The sequence below is a fragment of the Tauraco erythrolophus genome, chromosome 9 (genome assembly GCF_009769465.1).
Source record: "Tauraco erythrolophus isolate bTauEry1 chromosome 9, bTauEry1.pri, whole genome shotgun sequence".
NCBI classification, from domain to species: Eukaryota; Metazoa; Chordata; class Aves; order Musophagiformes; family Musophagidae; genus Tauraco; species Tauraco erythrolophus.
This window is the reverse complement of record NC_141473.1, coordinates 22,923,214-22,937,244: the sequence shown is the minus strand read 5'-3', so window position 1 is coordinate 22,937,244 and position 14,031 is coordinate 22,923,214. Positions and strand designations below refer to the sequence as shown.

Here is a 14,031-nt window from a genome sequence, read left to right as displayed (position 1 = left end):
AAGAATGCCTGCTTTCTAAAACTCCAAAATGAGTCTTGGAAAGTTCGATTTCAATTACGCCGACTTTTCGGGTATCACCACCCTGCTCGTTGCCTTCACCCAGACCCGACTGCCGCCACTGAACGGGGCCCTTCCAAATCCCCTCTACGCCGGGAAGACGGCAGCCCTTGCGGCTCACTGCTCTGCACGCCCTTCCGCCCCACCACCACGCCTCTCCGCCGGGCTGCCGCTACCAAGCACCGAGCGCTGTTCCGCGGCGCCTCACGGCCCCACCGACATGGCGGCGAGGGCGGGGCTCAGGCGCCGCGCGAGCGTGCGCGCCCACGTCGGTACGCGGCGCCGCGCGCGCGTGCGCGCAGGCGGCACGTGGCGGCGGAGGCAGCATGGCGGAGTGGCGCGCGGTGCCCAGCGACCTCTTCCCCTTCGTGCTCGCCTTCCTGCGCGAGAACCGCTTCGAGGGCGCCGCGCGCGCCTTCGCCAGGGAGGCGGCGGCGGTGAGCGGGGCGGGGCGGGGGGCGGCGGGCGGCCGGGGGGCGCGGCTCACCGACCGACCGACTGACGCGGCCTCTCTCTTGGTTTAGAAGGAGCAGGACCCCAACGCGGCCTCCCTCCTGGACATCTTCAGTTACTGGCTGAAGTAAGTGCCCCGCCGGCGGCGGGTGCCGCACTGACCAGGCCTGGGGAGGGGAGGGGAGGGGAGGGGGGGGGGGGGCGGGCGGGCGGGCGGGCGGGCGGCGCCGCTGCTGCCGCCGCCGGGCTCCCTCCGGCGCCAGCCGCCGTCAGGCCTTCGCCTCGTAAAGCCCCCAGTTAAGCCTTTCTCCTGGTAGGTCTCCGGCGGCCAAGAAGAGAAAGCTCGTTCCCAACGGCCCCCAGGCGAAGAGGAAACCGTCCTCCAGCAGCGATGACAGCTCCAGCGAGGAGGATGAGGCGCCTCCAGCCAAGAAACCAGGTGGGGTTTGTGAGCAGCCCTAGGGCAGGCCAGGGTTGTATTCGACGTTGGCTCCTCGCCTGGATATGGAGCTCAGCTTCAGCAGCTCATTTGAGGTGCTTCAGCAGCTATCAAGGACGGGGTTTGTATTGACTCATCTTGTTTCTGGCAGGTCTTTTGCCCATGGCAGGTAGGGTATGTTCATCTGAGCTAAGATGATCGCTTTGTCCACTTGTAGTGTAAGCACATCAGAGTTTGTGTCTGCTACAACGTTTTGGCCATTCATTTTGTCTCTCTTAGCTGAGACTGGTGAAGGCATTAGGCTGTATCGAGTTTTAAAGGTGCTGTTGAAGTAGCACCTTCATTACCTTGTCTATATTGAGATTCTGCTTTCTGAGCACTCACCGATAGGATATCTCAGCAGGGTTATGCCTGCTTGCTTCGGCACGTTCAAATTATGTGTTGATTTAACACTGAGTGAAATTGGGGTTTGAGTGCATGTAGATTGGGCTGATGCTTTCTTCATGGGTGGTAGGTACCCCGTGATTTTTTCCTATGATATTTTTGTGGGACTCTGATTTTCACTGAGAGCTTTAAAAAATGGTTTCTCATCCTGCTATTGTAGGAAAACTGATTCAGGTTTTATAAGTACTTTCATATTTGTTAAAATATACGTAACTTTACAAAACTTCTGCATGACTAGGAGCCTGATAAATCGTAGGATTTATTGGTGAGCAGGGTGACCTGCTTGATACAGGGCAGTTGTAGATGATATCCTCAAGTTCCAGAGAAGTGTCAAGCATCCTTACTCACCTGCTGCTTGTGTGAGGTTACTGCCTTCCTTTCTCTCAAGTCTGTGTCCTAGTGCTACCAAAAAATACGTCCCTCTGCTGCATTTTCGCATGTGGTGAGCTATATTTTTCCCTTTTTATCTGGAATTGTTTTTATGCCTTGCCTTAATCACGGTGTGTGCAAGTCTGTGTGTATCTAGCAGCAGATTTCTGGGAGAGAACGAGTAGACAAGGAGAGGGAGAGAGGCAGAAAGAAATCTAGTCTTCAACTTCAGCTATCCTAAAGCTGAATTTGGACTTAGATCTGATTTTTATTTGATAAGGACAGTTGCAAATATAACTTGAGACAAAATGATTTATTTTGCTCCATGTTATTAAAAAACAATCAGTAACCAGGAAGGAGTAGATTTGGCTAAAACACAATAAGCAAAGTATCTGGAACCTTAACACAGCATTGCAGTGGTTCTCTTTGGAAGTCTGTGCTTGTTCAGCAGGTTTTTGTAAGCTGAAAGGCCTGCAAACCCAGTTAATGTTATTTCAGTTTGTGGGGACACTTTCCTTGTGAGGTGTCCTTTTTGGTGATAGAAGTCTGCACTTAAATGTGTACGTGACAAAGATAATTGTCTAGAAGCTGTTTCATCCTCTTGCCTACCTATTTCGAAGTCTTCTGCCACACGTTGCTCAAGAAACAAAGTCAGTGTTACGAACTTCAGTCGGGGTTTAATGACCTTAGTATATCCTTTTACCCTGATACCCGCTAGTGCAGGGTATAAGTACATGAAAGTTGGTATTAACTTATCATCAATGTGTGCTGTGCCTTATTTGCAGCTAAAGCAGCAGCTGTGCCCAAGGCAAAAGCAGTTCCTCCAGCCAAGAAGGCAGAGAGCAGCAGCGAGGACTCCAGCGATGATTCAGACTCAGAGGAGGAGAAGAAGCCAGCAAAGGTCAGTTTTTCTTTCCAGTCTATTTAATGCATGTTTGACAGTCAGGGATAATAGCAAATTTGACCAGCAGAACCCTCTCTGAAATTGACCTCGCTTTTTCTGAGCTGTGAAGTTCCTAGGCTGCTGAAGGTGTAATGTAAGAAGACATTTCTGTAGTGGACAGTGTATCATTTGGACTTGTCCTGTGAAAAATTAATTTCATGCCCAGAACTCACTTTGTTTCATATCCAAGTCCACTCTTTGCTTTTTTCCTGAGATTACCAGGGCTTCCTTTTTTGCAGAGAAAGTTTTATTTACAATTTTTAAAATAAATTTGATCTTTTTCTACATAGATGTCTGTATATAAAAAAAGAATCTTCCCTTTCCTGTTTCTTGCTGCAGTCACAGTCTTGAGAAGTGGGAGGGGAGGGAAAGAATGGTGTCAGTGTACACTAGAGGAGAGCAACCAGAGTTGCCCAGTCAGTATTTTCAGTCTTCAAACTAGTGTGATTTGGAGAAGGAAGAGAACAGTGCCAGCCCCAGAGCTGCCCCCTTTTGAGGAGGCAGAACTGGAGACTGAGGTGCAAAGGAAGCCTCCCACAGACTGCTGGGAGGTTTTCCACAGCAGAATTGTTATCCAGGGATTTTAAGGCCCTAACCATTAGGCAGAGTGGTGTTTCCAGGTCTAAATGGTAACCTCTGTGAAAGACAGCTGTTTATGCTGTCTTTACATGTGTCCCACTTATTAACCTCTTTTGCTTTTCATGGCTACAAGGGCTAATCAGTTTTCCCTCCTGTTGTTTAGAAAGGGGCAAAACCTGTGGTGAAGCCAGCTGGAACCAAAATCCAGCCTCAGAAGAAAGCAGAGAGTTCCAGTTCAAGCAGCTCAGATGAAGAAGCACCAAAGAAACAGCCACCGAAACCAGCAACACCTAAATCGGGTACCTCTTGTTGTGTATCACGAGTCAAAGTCCAAAACCAAAAAAGCCAGGAGGAGTAATAGGGGCTGTACCTACATGCAAAGCCATATATATGTGTTAAAATAGCAGTCTGAAAATCTGCTGTTGCTGCCATTTGCACTCCAGTCCAGTCTGCTTCTGACATGGAAGAGGTGTAGAACTGATTGCAAATAAAACATCCGATACCAGATGCTGCATGGTTTGCATAAGTAGCTGTAATCAGCAACCTTAACTGCTTAAGTTGTGCTTTTGCCAGTGTATTCCCCTCAAAGACTAGGGAAGATCTTTACTTAGCCTTTAGTCCTGGAACTTCTGATGAGCTAGAATGGACAGTTTTCTGAAAACTTTCTCTGAGCTTGCAGTATGATAAAAACATCAGTTTTGCAGTACTACCTTAATCTGCCCTATTGGCTTCCTGTGGTTCTTTTCTCTCTACGATACTTTATGCTGAATTTAATTACCTCTCATCTCCTGTAGCATATTTTCTAATGTCCCTTTTTACTTGTCACAATAGGAAGTAAAGCTGTCCAGGCAGCCACCAAGGTGGTCAATGGAAAAGCAGCAAGCAGTAGCAGCAGCAGTGAAGATTCTGATGAGGAAAAGGCTGCACCGAAGAAGGTGAATTAAACTATGAAAAACTTCATTAACAGTGTAAAAGTCTAGCAAGACTGTGTGTATCTCTGTCTCATAGGGACTGTGAAATACGTAGACAAAGGCACAGACCACAGATGCTGAGCACAGCATGTCTGGTTCTTATACCTCCTCCTCCTTTATACAGTGAGATTTTGTGTTCTAGCACCTCTCCATGCACTGATTTTCTTCCCTAATATCTCCTTACCGCTTCATCTGCTTCTTCCTTTTACAGGAAAACATCTTGTTGTGTCATAACCATTTTGTAGTCTCCTTTAGATTTTCACTTTGGCATGACTGTGGTGCTTAGCTATTTGTAAGTTTTCCACTAGGGAGTGTTTGAAAATGTTTCCTAACAACACAAAAATATTCATAGTTGTGTTTAATCAAGTAGCAGTTGCTACCATTTCAGTCAGTTCTGTGGTCCTTAGTCAGAGGAGCTCCTCATTAGGGATTCTTTCAGCAGAAAACAACAGCAGAGTGGCCAGAAGGATCATGATGCTCATGTGTTTCCTAAAATTTGCATTTGACAATCTTCATTAATCTTTCTCCCTTTGTCTTCAAACTTTGCTCTCTAAGTGAAGTGTAGGGTTAAATAAGATGCACATCCAGCTGTCCCCACAAGATTTCTGTAACTTTTTTTTAGTATGTGTTTCTTTCCTTCTTATGATAAGGCTGTTCCCAAGAAATCTCCGCTGCCGAAACCTGCAGCCACTCAAGCGTGTGTTGGGAAAAACAAACGTGCCAAGGAAAGTTCCAGTAGTGAGGACTCATCTGACAGCTCAGATGATGAAAAGCCACCTGCAAAACAAAAGCCAAAGTCTGGTAAGTACTAAATACCGTTGCTGCTGTGTGGGAGGATGCTTACTGCTAGTCCTGCTGTCCCAGGAGAAGCGTGTTCGGGGCATGGGCAAGTCTTGCTGCACACAAAGTTCCAGGTGGTGCTGCTGGTGGTATCGTTAACCAGAAATACAGCAGCTCTTTTCATGTGTGCCATAGGGGTTAGACTTGAAGTTCAGCTCTTCCCTCAGCAAGGGATGGGGAGTGAGAGAGATTGTGACAGACTCTATTTGTTTTGCTGCATGTCTTCTATTCAGGCGCATTTAAGTACATTCTTCTTGTGGGTTTCCTGTCTGCTGGGATTTGGAAAATAATTTGCCAGTGGTTTGGTTATTCTGTAACTGCAGCAGTTTAAGCTTTTTTAGTTTTTTTGTGAAGTATCCAGGGCTGTTCAGTTGCAATCCAGCCGATGGTCTAAATGAGCCTCTGTTCATTATAGTATAGTGCTTATAGGATTCCAGTAGAGAGATGATCTGACTGGAGGCTCAATCATCGAAACTCAGTCTGATTCTCTAACCAGAGGATTTGAGAAGGCAGTAAATTAAAACAAACAACAATTAACATCTGTTTGTTTTTTTTCTGAAAACGTTTGGCAATGCAAGCTGCCATTCTTCTAAAAGTGCAGAAAAAACTTGTGTAGAGATGGTTGGGTCAGCTGAACCCCGAGAGCAGTTAAACTCACAGTAGAAACAGGAGACAGCAGTGGGGTGGCTGTAACCTTTCAAACTGTGAGCCAGTAGCTTTGATTGTAGCTACAGTGGAACAGGATGTCCAGAGAAGTTGTGGCTGCCCCATCCCTGGAAGTGTTCAAGACCAGCTTGTATGGGGCTTTGAGCAACCTGACCTAGAGGCAGATGTCCCTACCCAAGGCAGATGGGTTGGAACTAGGTGATCTTGAAGGTCCCTTCCAGCCAAAACCATTTTATGATTCTACAGAAGGGGAATAAATGGAACCAAATAGCATAAGTGCTTTATTCTAAGTACAACAAACACCTTGTGCTACTTGCATTATCATGCAGGCATTTGAATGCTCTGTTTCTCTTCATAGGTCAGTACAGTGCTGTTCCACCTCCTCCAGCTACGCAGACAAAGAAAGGCCTTGCCAAGGCTCCTACAAAAAAGGCTGAGAGCAGTGACTCTTCAGACAGTAGTGATGAGGCAGAGCAGGTGCCCCCAAAGGGAGGAGCAGGTATGTTTGTGAGGAGAGGAGGCTACAGAGGAAGTACTACATGGTGAGGACAATGTTTTGTCAATGTCTTGGTTTCCTTGAAAAAGCCATTTGACTTTGGTCAATGTTCCTCTTTGCTTCTCTGGAAGCTTCTGAGTAATTTGAAGTGTCCCAGACAAGACTGTGTACAACCTGTGGATCCAAACCGTGTGCAGGTTGATTTACTTTGCATGTGTCGTTTTGAAAAGTCATCGAGATCTAGTTTAGTGGGAGTAAGCCAGGCCCATTACTGCAGCTGGCCATGTACTCGCTTGGCTTCCGATGTGCTGCTGGTTGAATGAGTGGTGCACTGAGAAGGGAGCTTTTTCACATCTGGAAAGGTTTGTATCTTGGACAAAGGTTTGGTGCGGGTGTGGCCTGTTCATTTTAAACTTGCTTTTGCAGGCAAAGCGGGAGTAGCTAAAACAACCCCTGGCCCCAAAACCAAAGCTGTGACTACCAAAAAGGCTGAATCTAGTTCTGACAGTGACTCAGGTAATGCAAGAAATAAGTTTTGGTTTTTTTGTGTTAATATTTTTATTGGCCAGGTTGCTGTATAGTGGTGTATCTAAGCTCCTTAGTGTAAGAGCTAGAAAGCTTCACAGTCTCCATAGCTAACAAGATGTGAAATTGAAAAACAGCAGCCTGCTATGCAGAGTGGAGTCTGACCGTGAGACATCAGTGAGACCATTGGCAAATGCAGAAAGGTCTGCGTGCTGCTGGATGGAAAGGGTGGGGCATCGTGTGTGAGGTTCCTCCAGGACCATTAACGATTACTCTTTTTGAGGATTTGTCTTAAGATTTTTGGTTTCTGTTATCCCATTGCGTTTGGGAGAGGTTTCTGAAATAAAAAATGTTATCACCATACGAAGTTCAAAATAGACTCAAAAGATGCCTTCTCCTAACGTGACCCTAGAAATGGGGGCAGTGTGCTTTGTACCTTCTGTTGATCAGGTTTAAGGTTTGCAATGCTGTATTTCCCATGTAAGTTCTCTATGTGCTACGTTTCCCCTCCGAGTTTAAGGTGCTCCTGTTGTATATCTCAACATCTCTGGTGCCACAGCAGAGACTGTGGGTTGCAGCTGCCTGTTGGTCTGCAGACAGCTAGCTCTAGACTGTGTTGACCCTTCAACAAGTGGCCAGAGTTCTTTGTTTTCTGGTTTTGTTGCCTAGTTTCTCGCAAATGGAAGGGGTTTGATTTCTGTTATTAAAGCGTTCAGAAATGGTGGAACAGATCAGGCTTAGCATTCCAGATTGCTGTGACACACAGTATGAAGGCATATTTGTACCAAGGAGTCTCAACTCCATCCTCAAACTGTTGCTAAACACATCTGGTACAGGAAATAGAAAGCTAAAATGAGATACTGTCCTGTTGCTGCCTCACTTGCCCTGCTTTGTCAGCTTTATCTCCTAATTTCTTGCCTTTTCTTTGATCTTTACCGCATGGCTTCTTTTCTCAATGTTTCTTCTCCCTGAGTTTGTTCTTGGTGATACCTGTACTGCCTCTTTCTCCAGTCTCTTATTCCATACCCCTTCTCTTATGTTATTCTCCAAATACCTGCTTCCTTGTGCATGCAGTAGCAAAGTACTTAAACTCATTATTTCCACTTCCTCCCAACAAAGATACATGGAAAGATGAATGCTGTCCCGTTGTTGCTCACCAGCCTGGGCTGCGGCACCAGGGACGCTGTTGCATCTTCCGCAGCCAGGAGGAAATGGCCTGCCTCTTGTGGGCAGGATAGGTACCTTGAGTTGAGTAGTTAATTAGTTCATTAGTAGTTCATTATCTCAACTCAGTCCAGCTGGATAAGAATGATTGGTGCCATATCCCTTGACCGTTGAAGTGTTCATGAAATACTGCTTATTACTGGTTATCTAGTGGCTCAGCCTTGGGCCACAACCCATTTTGATTTTTACTTCCCTATGAGTTGTATACATGTTACTACTAAAATAACTTGCACCAGAAGCTTACAAACCTAAAGAACATCTTTTTTTGTTTGTTTAGATTCTCCCTCTGAAGACGACAAGAAGAAGGTAGGGAGTAAGCTCCCAGCTAAACAACCCATGATGAAGAGTACTTCCAAACCAGCAAAAGTAGCTGTCAAGCCTGGACAAGCAAGGAAAGACTCCAGTTCCTCCTCAGACAGCTCAGGTATTGGGTTAGGAGAAAAGGAGAATTTCATCATGCATGTTGTGCTTGCTCAGATCTCTGTTTCTAGACAGGGTAAGAGGGTGCAGCTGGACAGGAATACCCATTGCAGTATTGGTTCAAGCAGCTAATGAAGGGAACTGTGTATTAGCATTGAATCTGCATGTTAGCTTCACGTTGAAGGAATGGGGCTTAGCCTTGATTATTCTTTTCCTTTCCATTCTAGATTCTGATAGCTCTGACAAGAAGGTCCCTGTGAAGCCCACAACTAAAGCAGCAACCCCTGCCACAAAGAAGTCACAAGCTGCCACAAAGAAAACACAAAGTAGCTCTGATTCAGATAGCAGCTCCAACAGCTCCGAGGATGAGAAGAAGAAAGGCATTCCAGCTAAATTAGCTGGCAAAGCTGGTAAGCCAGTGTCCAAACCTTCTACCCCAGCTCCAAAAGCAAGCACTTCTGACTCTGATAGCTCAAGCAGTGAAGAAGAAAAGAAGCCAGCAGTGAAACCAGCCAGCAAATCTACAGGGGCAGCAAAAGCAACTGTGGGGAAGAAGGCAGCTGCTTCTAGTAGTAGCAGCAGCTCATCTGATAGTTCCAGCGAAGAGGACAAGAAGCCCAAAAAGACAGGCAAAGTGGCACAGAACAGTTCTAAGACCACTGCCTCCACAGAGAAAGCAAAAGCATCCACACCAGCAGCAAACAACCTGAAGTCTAAGCCAGCTGGTGGCAGCAGTAGCAGCAGTGAAAGCAGCTCTGAAGAAGAGACTGGAAAAGTCAATGGAGGTATTGCCTACAGTCTGGGAAGTGGTTCTGTCAGGCAGGCAATGTTATTGAGCTAGCCCTAAATGGGAGCCTTTGCTAAAGAACATTCAGTCTTAATCTCTATGTGGTACTACATTATGCCATCTGGTGCAGTTCTGAGAGGGAAGGGCTAGTTTTTAATTTGGTGCAGTCCTTTTTGTCTGTATTGCTTATCTACTGGCAGTGGAACTTGTGGTAACATGAAGTACATTTCTGTACAGTTGTTGCCCGTTGCCATCTGTGCATGCACGAGGTTGGTGGTGACAGCAAGGCAGACTGCTGGAGGACCTCGTCTGTGTTGAGTAGGGCAGCACAGATGATGTGCCAGTGCACAATCTCAATCTTTATCCCTCCAGGAGGAAAACAACTTTGAATGCATTACTGGTGTGTGCAAGTGCGTACTGTGTGACTCCAAGAACTCGCAAATTTTAACCAACAGAACTTTCTCAAGTGCACTAAATCATTAATATAGAGATACCCTAGTCCACAAAATTATCCATTAGGATAGGATGGAAAAATCCTTGCTGACCCAGAATGGCTATTAGTGCCTGGTTTCTGGGTAAGGTAGTGCAGGGACTGATTCTTGCACCTGTGTCAACACTGCGTTTGCATTCTGGAGGAGGGATGCCATTACCTTTCACAACACTGCAGTTACTACTCCCTTTGAAGTTTTACTGCTGTACATCTAACAGGCACGATTGGGAAGAAACAGAAGAGGGAAGATGTTCAGGAGCCAGAGACGCCACCCAGTAAAAAGGCAAAGATCAAAGCCAAAACACCACACACAGTTCCCAAAGCGAAACAGGTGAGTGAGGGTGGACTGTGGTGATTGGTGGGAGAGGCATCTCTGCCTCCTGAACAAATAGACTTGTTTGGGGGTTTTGGAGGAGGTTGGGCAGACAGGATTATTTGTGCTATCTCCTCAAGCACTTGAACCTTGTCGGGAGAACCCTAGGGAGTGTACGTATGTGTATAATGTTATTCTGGTGAAGGCTGATGGATATGCTTGCACAGGAGCATCCCTGTGCTGCCCGATCTGAAGAAGGGAAAGGATTATGAATATGAGAAACACTTAAAGATTGAGGTGACCTGAGCAGGGCTCCATATTTATAGGGCAAAGAGGGAAGGAGGTTGTCACTAAAGCAGTATCACGCATGTGTATGCACTTACTGTATCTCGTTTTCATTAACAGCCAGCTTCTCCATTCCGCCGAGTAAGGGAAGAAGAGATTGAGGTGGATGCCCGTGTTGCTGATAACTCATTTGAAGCAAAGGTAGGGCTAGGTAGTGCCCAGAGTGGTAACGCTTGACCTCTGCAAATGCACATCGGCAGAGTAGCCTTAGTGTGCTTGCGGCCAGTCTTTGGTGAGAACATCTTCCAGCAGGCGGTGCTATTAGGAAGTGTGTGAGCACTGGCATGGAGTGCTTGGGAGCGCTGTATCAGCTCCAGTGTTAATGTACTGGTGTTTGCTGGGATGAAGTGCAAAGCATTGTCTTCCCTCTCTTGGGTACTGACCTGAATTTCTTTTTCCTGTCCCCCTTCATCCCTCACAGAAAGGAGCAGCTGGTGACTGGGGTGAGAAGGCTAACAATATCCTGAAATTCACTAAAGGCAAATCTTTCCGCCATGAGAAGACAAAGAAAAAACGAGGCAGCTACCGTGGAGGCACTATATCGACCGAAGTCAATTCTGTCAAGTTTGAAAGTGACTGAGAACATTTCCTTGGGAATTCGTAAACCATCTGCTCACCAGAATGGCTTGGATGGGCGTGTGGACATTATGGATGTCAAGCCTGCCTGGAATGCTACCTCCCCTAGCCCATTGTTGGACAGGCAGCTCCAGTGTGAGCATGTGGGAGAATAGTTGGATGTTTACCCCTTTTATTTCTAATTCTGGTTAGGCCCCTAATTTGGAACCATCCTTGAGCTGGTGTTATTGGCACTAGTAGGTTGACTTCCAAGACTTAAATTTTCTACTGTCTTATTTGAAAAGACTGGCAGTGATATCTTCCTTTAAATTTCCTTCCCATCTAGTAGAAGAAAGAGAAATCATTCTCCTGTTTTTTAACCTCCCACTTCTTTTTCAGTCAGTTTCACTCAGATACCTGTGAAATGGCAAGTATTGTAACTTGCCTTTGGCTAGTTACTGTAAGAGCAACAAGTGATTTAAACCCTCTGGCTGTAATCCCTGCCTCCACAGGACGTTTCAAGTTCACAGTTGCAGTGTGACGGACAGGGTTCCTCTTTCCTGTTTCCTTCTTTTATGGTTACACCTTGCAATAAATTCCTACACTCCTCTTCTTTCCACTCCTGTTGAGGCCACTAACCCGAGTATTTAGAGAGACTCAGAGTCTGAATACAGCTTAGTAGTTGAGTAACTGCATTGCTTGCAGTTGCAAGTTGGGGGCTATTGCCAGAAAGACCAAGGACTGTAGTACTGCTGTGGCATTCTTGGTAACACCTTCATTGGGAATGTAGCTGGAGAGTGGAGATGGGCAGAAACTCTTGACTGCACAGAAGACATGATGTTTGGCTCAGTGGGAATGGGGAAGGAGGCAGAGGAGATAAAGCCCTCTTTTCTACCCAGCTCTGCTTTTTGCTGTAGGTTTTGTTTCAGAGGCTCTGCAGTGTGGCGTTACTCCTTGTCTTCTCTGAACGTAAAACATGCCAGCTTATGCCTATTCTGAGCGATGTGTCGTGCAGCTTGTTGGGAATCGAGATGAATGTGTCATTGGTGCCTTAAGTTTATTTTCTGGGTTGAATCACTTACCCTTTGAGCCGTTTTCTGTCTGTTAAATCCCTCTCGAGAACTAAAATGCCAGTTTCCCGTAGCACTAAGGCAATAAAGCCTGGTACTGTAAGATTCAAAGCATTAGCTACAAGTACATGTTTGGTATGGGGAGCCTCAAACAGGTTCAGTAACTTGCAGCCTAAACTGAGATTTCATGAGCAACTGACGTAATACAATGGCTTACTGCTGTTGAGAGGAGGGTTTGCTTTCCCTCCAGTTTTGTGTCTGCCTCCTTATTTCTGGTGCAACTCACATCTGATAGAAAATGGTTGCCCCAATTACTTTTTTCCCTTGTTAGGTGGGTTAAGTTAATTTTAGTTTGTGGAGTAGTCTACTGAGCCCATAGCCAGAATGAATTGAACAGTGGTAGTGCATGTTTGGGAAATGAGGTGGTGGGCTGTGAGAACTGCTCACCCCATCTTGCGATACTGTCAGCTACTGAAGAGGTTGTGCAGGACCTGATTTCCATGTTTCCATTCCCTCCCCAAAGAGTGACAATAAGAAGAGCCCTGTTGTTACAGGAAGCTACATCTGTGTGCAAAGCAGTGTCACCTAATTGAGGGTTGGATGAGACTTGATGAGCCACCCCCATAGACAAGAGCTGCAACATGTTCCAATGAGCATTTTTCAGGGCTTCCCTTCCAGCTTACACAATCACTCTGGTGCCTGGATTCTAGACTACAGTGCTGAGGGGCCCAGGAGACCACGGTTGTTACAAGGAGTTAAGGATTAGAGGCCAAAGAAAGGTGGGAAGAGAGTATTTTCTGCCTGGGGATTTGAACATCATCTTGCTTTTGACTTGTCATTTGCCGCCTTTTTTTTTTTTTTTTTTCTGTTTATCAGGAACTTACATTTGGAACTCTTAAACTTTTTAAATTTTTAAAAACTTTTATGTTTTGGGGGTATTTTAAGCTGGAGCACACAAATGTATCGGAAAATAAAGATTGCTGCCTTTGTAGTCTGAGTGGATCTGGAAGTTAAAGGTGTGGAATAGCAGGTGGGAAAAAGAAGGGTATCAGTGCTGGGGGTGATGTCACACTATCTCAAAGTTGAATGGGTAAGTGACTACACCTCTCTATGGCCAGTTCTTGTCTCCTAAGTTACGTGCTCATGTGCATGTAACAGGTCTTCAGAAGTGAAAGGGGGCCTGTGCAGCTGGCTGTTGAGTGAAGAAGTTTGGAGAAAACGAGTGGAAGAATATTTACACCAAGACAAACCAAGGCTGCTTGAGTCCCTTCAGACCACAGTATCTTGTTAAGTCTTCTCCAGTTTTGCTACCACATTAGCTGTATAGCAACAGGCAATATAACATAAGTAGCACCAGCCTATGGAAATAAGAAACAATAGGCATAACTAAAAAATTCTGTATATACCTGGTTAAAGGAAGTAATTTCTGAGTCTCCTGTGATCTCTTCCTGCTCTGTGACCATGTGTGCAGGGAAAAGAAACTAGCGGGTAGGGCCTAGTGGAGGTCTTGTGTGCTGCAATGCTTATTTTTATGCCTCTATGGAGAGGTTGGAATGAACATAATCACCCGGTAGACTGGGCTGTCAGTTGCCCTGTGACCAATGCTGTGTGCCACAGCCCTTCATCTTGAGCATGGTGGTGTAGGAGAAGGTGTAACGCTGTCTTAAATGTCAGCAGCGGATGTGAAGAGTGTCATTAGTCTCTCTGGGAGAGAGCTGACCGAGCAAGGGCAAGAAGTGCTGGGAGAGGGAAATGCTCTCAAAACTATGTGCTCTTCCATGCGCTTAACCCTTAGGGGAAAATTCCCTTCACAAGCTTCTGCAGCTGCTAGGCAGACTTAACCTACGTCACTGCTCTCTGTTGCTGTCCTGGTGAAAGGAAAGACCTCATGGAGCGCTTAGGCCTACTTTCCCTGTGCATCGCTGGTGCGGTTTCAGCTGTGGTTAATGCTGGAACTGGACTAACAGGACATCCCCCTCTGGCATGTGCTGTACCTGTATGGGTGCCCTGGGACACTGTTCCGGCCATCCTAAGTCCCTTGTGCA

At 46.1% G+C, this 14,031-nt stretch overlaps 1 protein-coding gene across 1 annotated transcript; it reads left to right on the top strand.

Annotated features, from left to right (window-relative positions):
- Window positions 1-383: 383 nt before the first annotated feature.
- Window positions 384-12,944, top strand: NOLC1 (nucleolar and coiled-body phosphoprotein 1). Its single transcript, XM_086616445.1, has 14 exons — window positions 384-494; window positions 582-637; window positions 828-949; window positions 2,548-2,663; window positions 3,448-3,583; window positions 4,116-4,219; window positions 4,906-5,056; window positions 6,120-6,260; window positions 6,684-6,773; window positions 8,284-8,430; window positions 8,654-9,211; window positions 9,922-10,034; window positions 10,422-10,502; window positions 10,783-12,944. Exons 1-14 carry the CDS (start codon window positions 384-386, stop codon window positions 10,939-10,941), a joined length of 2,085 nt encoding a protein of 694 aa, XP_086472571.1. The 3' UTR covers window positions 10,942-12,944.
- The last annotated feature ends 1,087 nt before the right edge of the window (window positions 12,945-14,031 follow it).

Coding starts and splice junctions, on each gene's coding strand:
- NOLC1 (XM_086616445.1), top strand. CDS start 384: ATGGCGGAGTGGCGCGCGGTGCCCAGCGACCTCTTCCCCTTCGTGCTC. Junction 638..827: donor ATCTTCAGTTACTGGCTGAA/GTAAGTGCCCCG, acceptor TTCTCCTGGTAG/GTCTCCGGCGGCCAAGAAGA. Junction 6,774..8,283: donor TAGTTCTGACAGTGACTCAG/GTAATGCAAGAA, acceptor TTGTTTGTTTAG/ATTCTCCCTCTGAAGACGAC.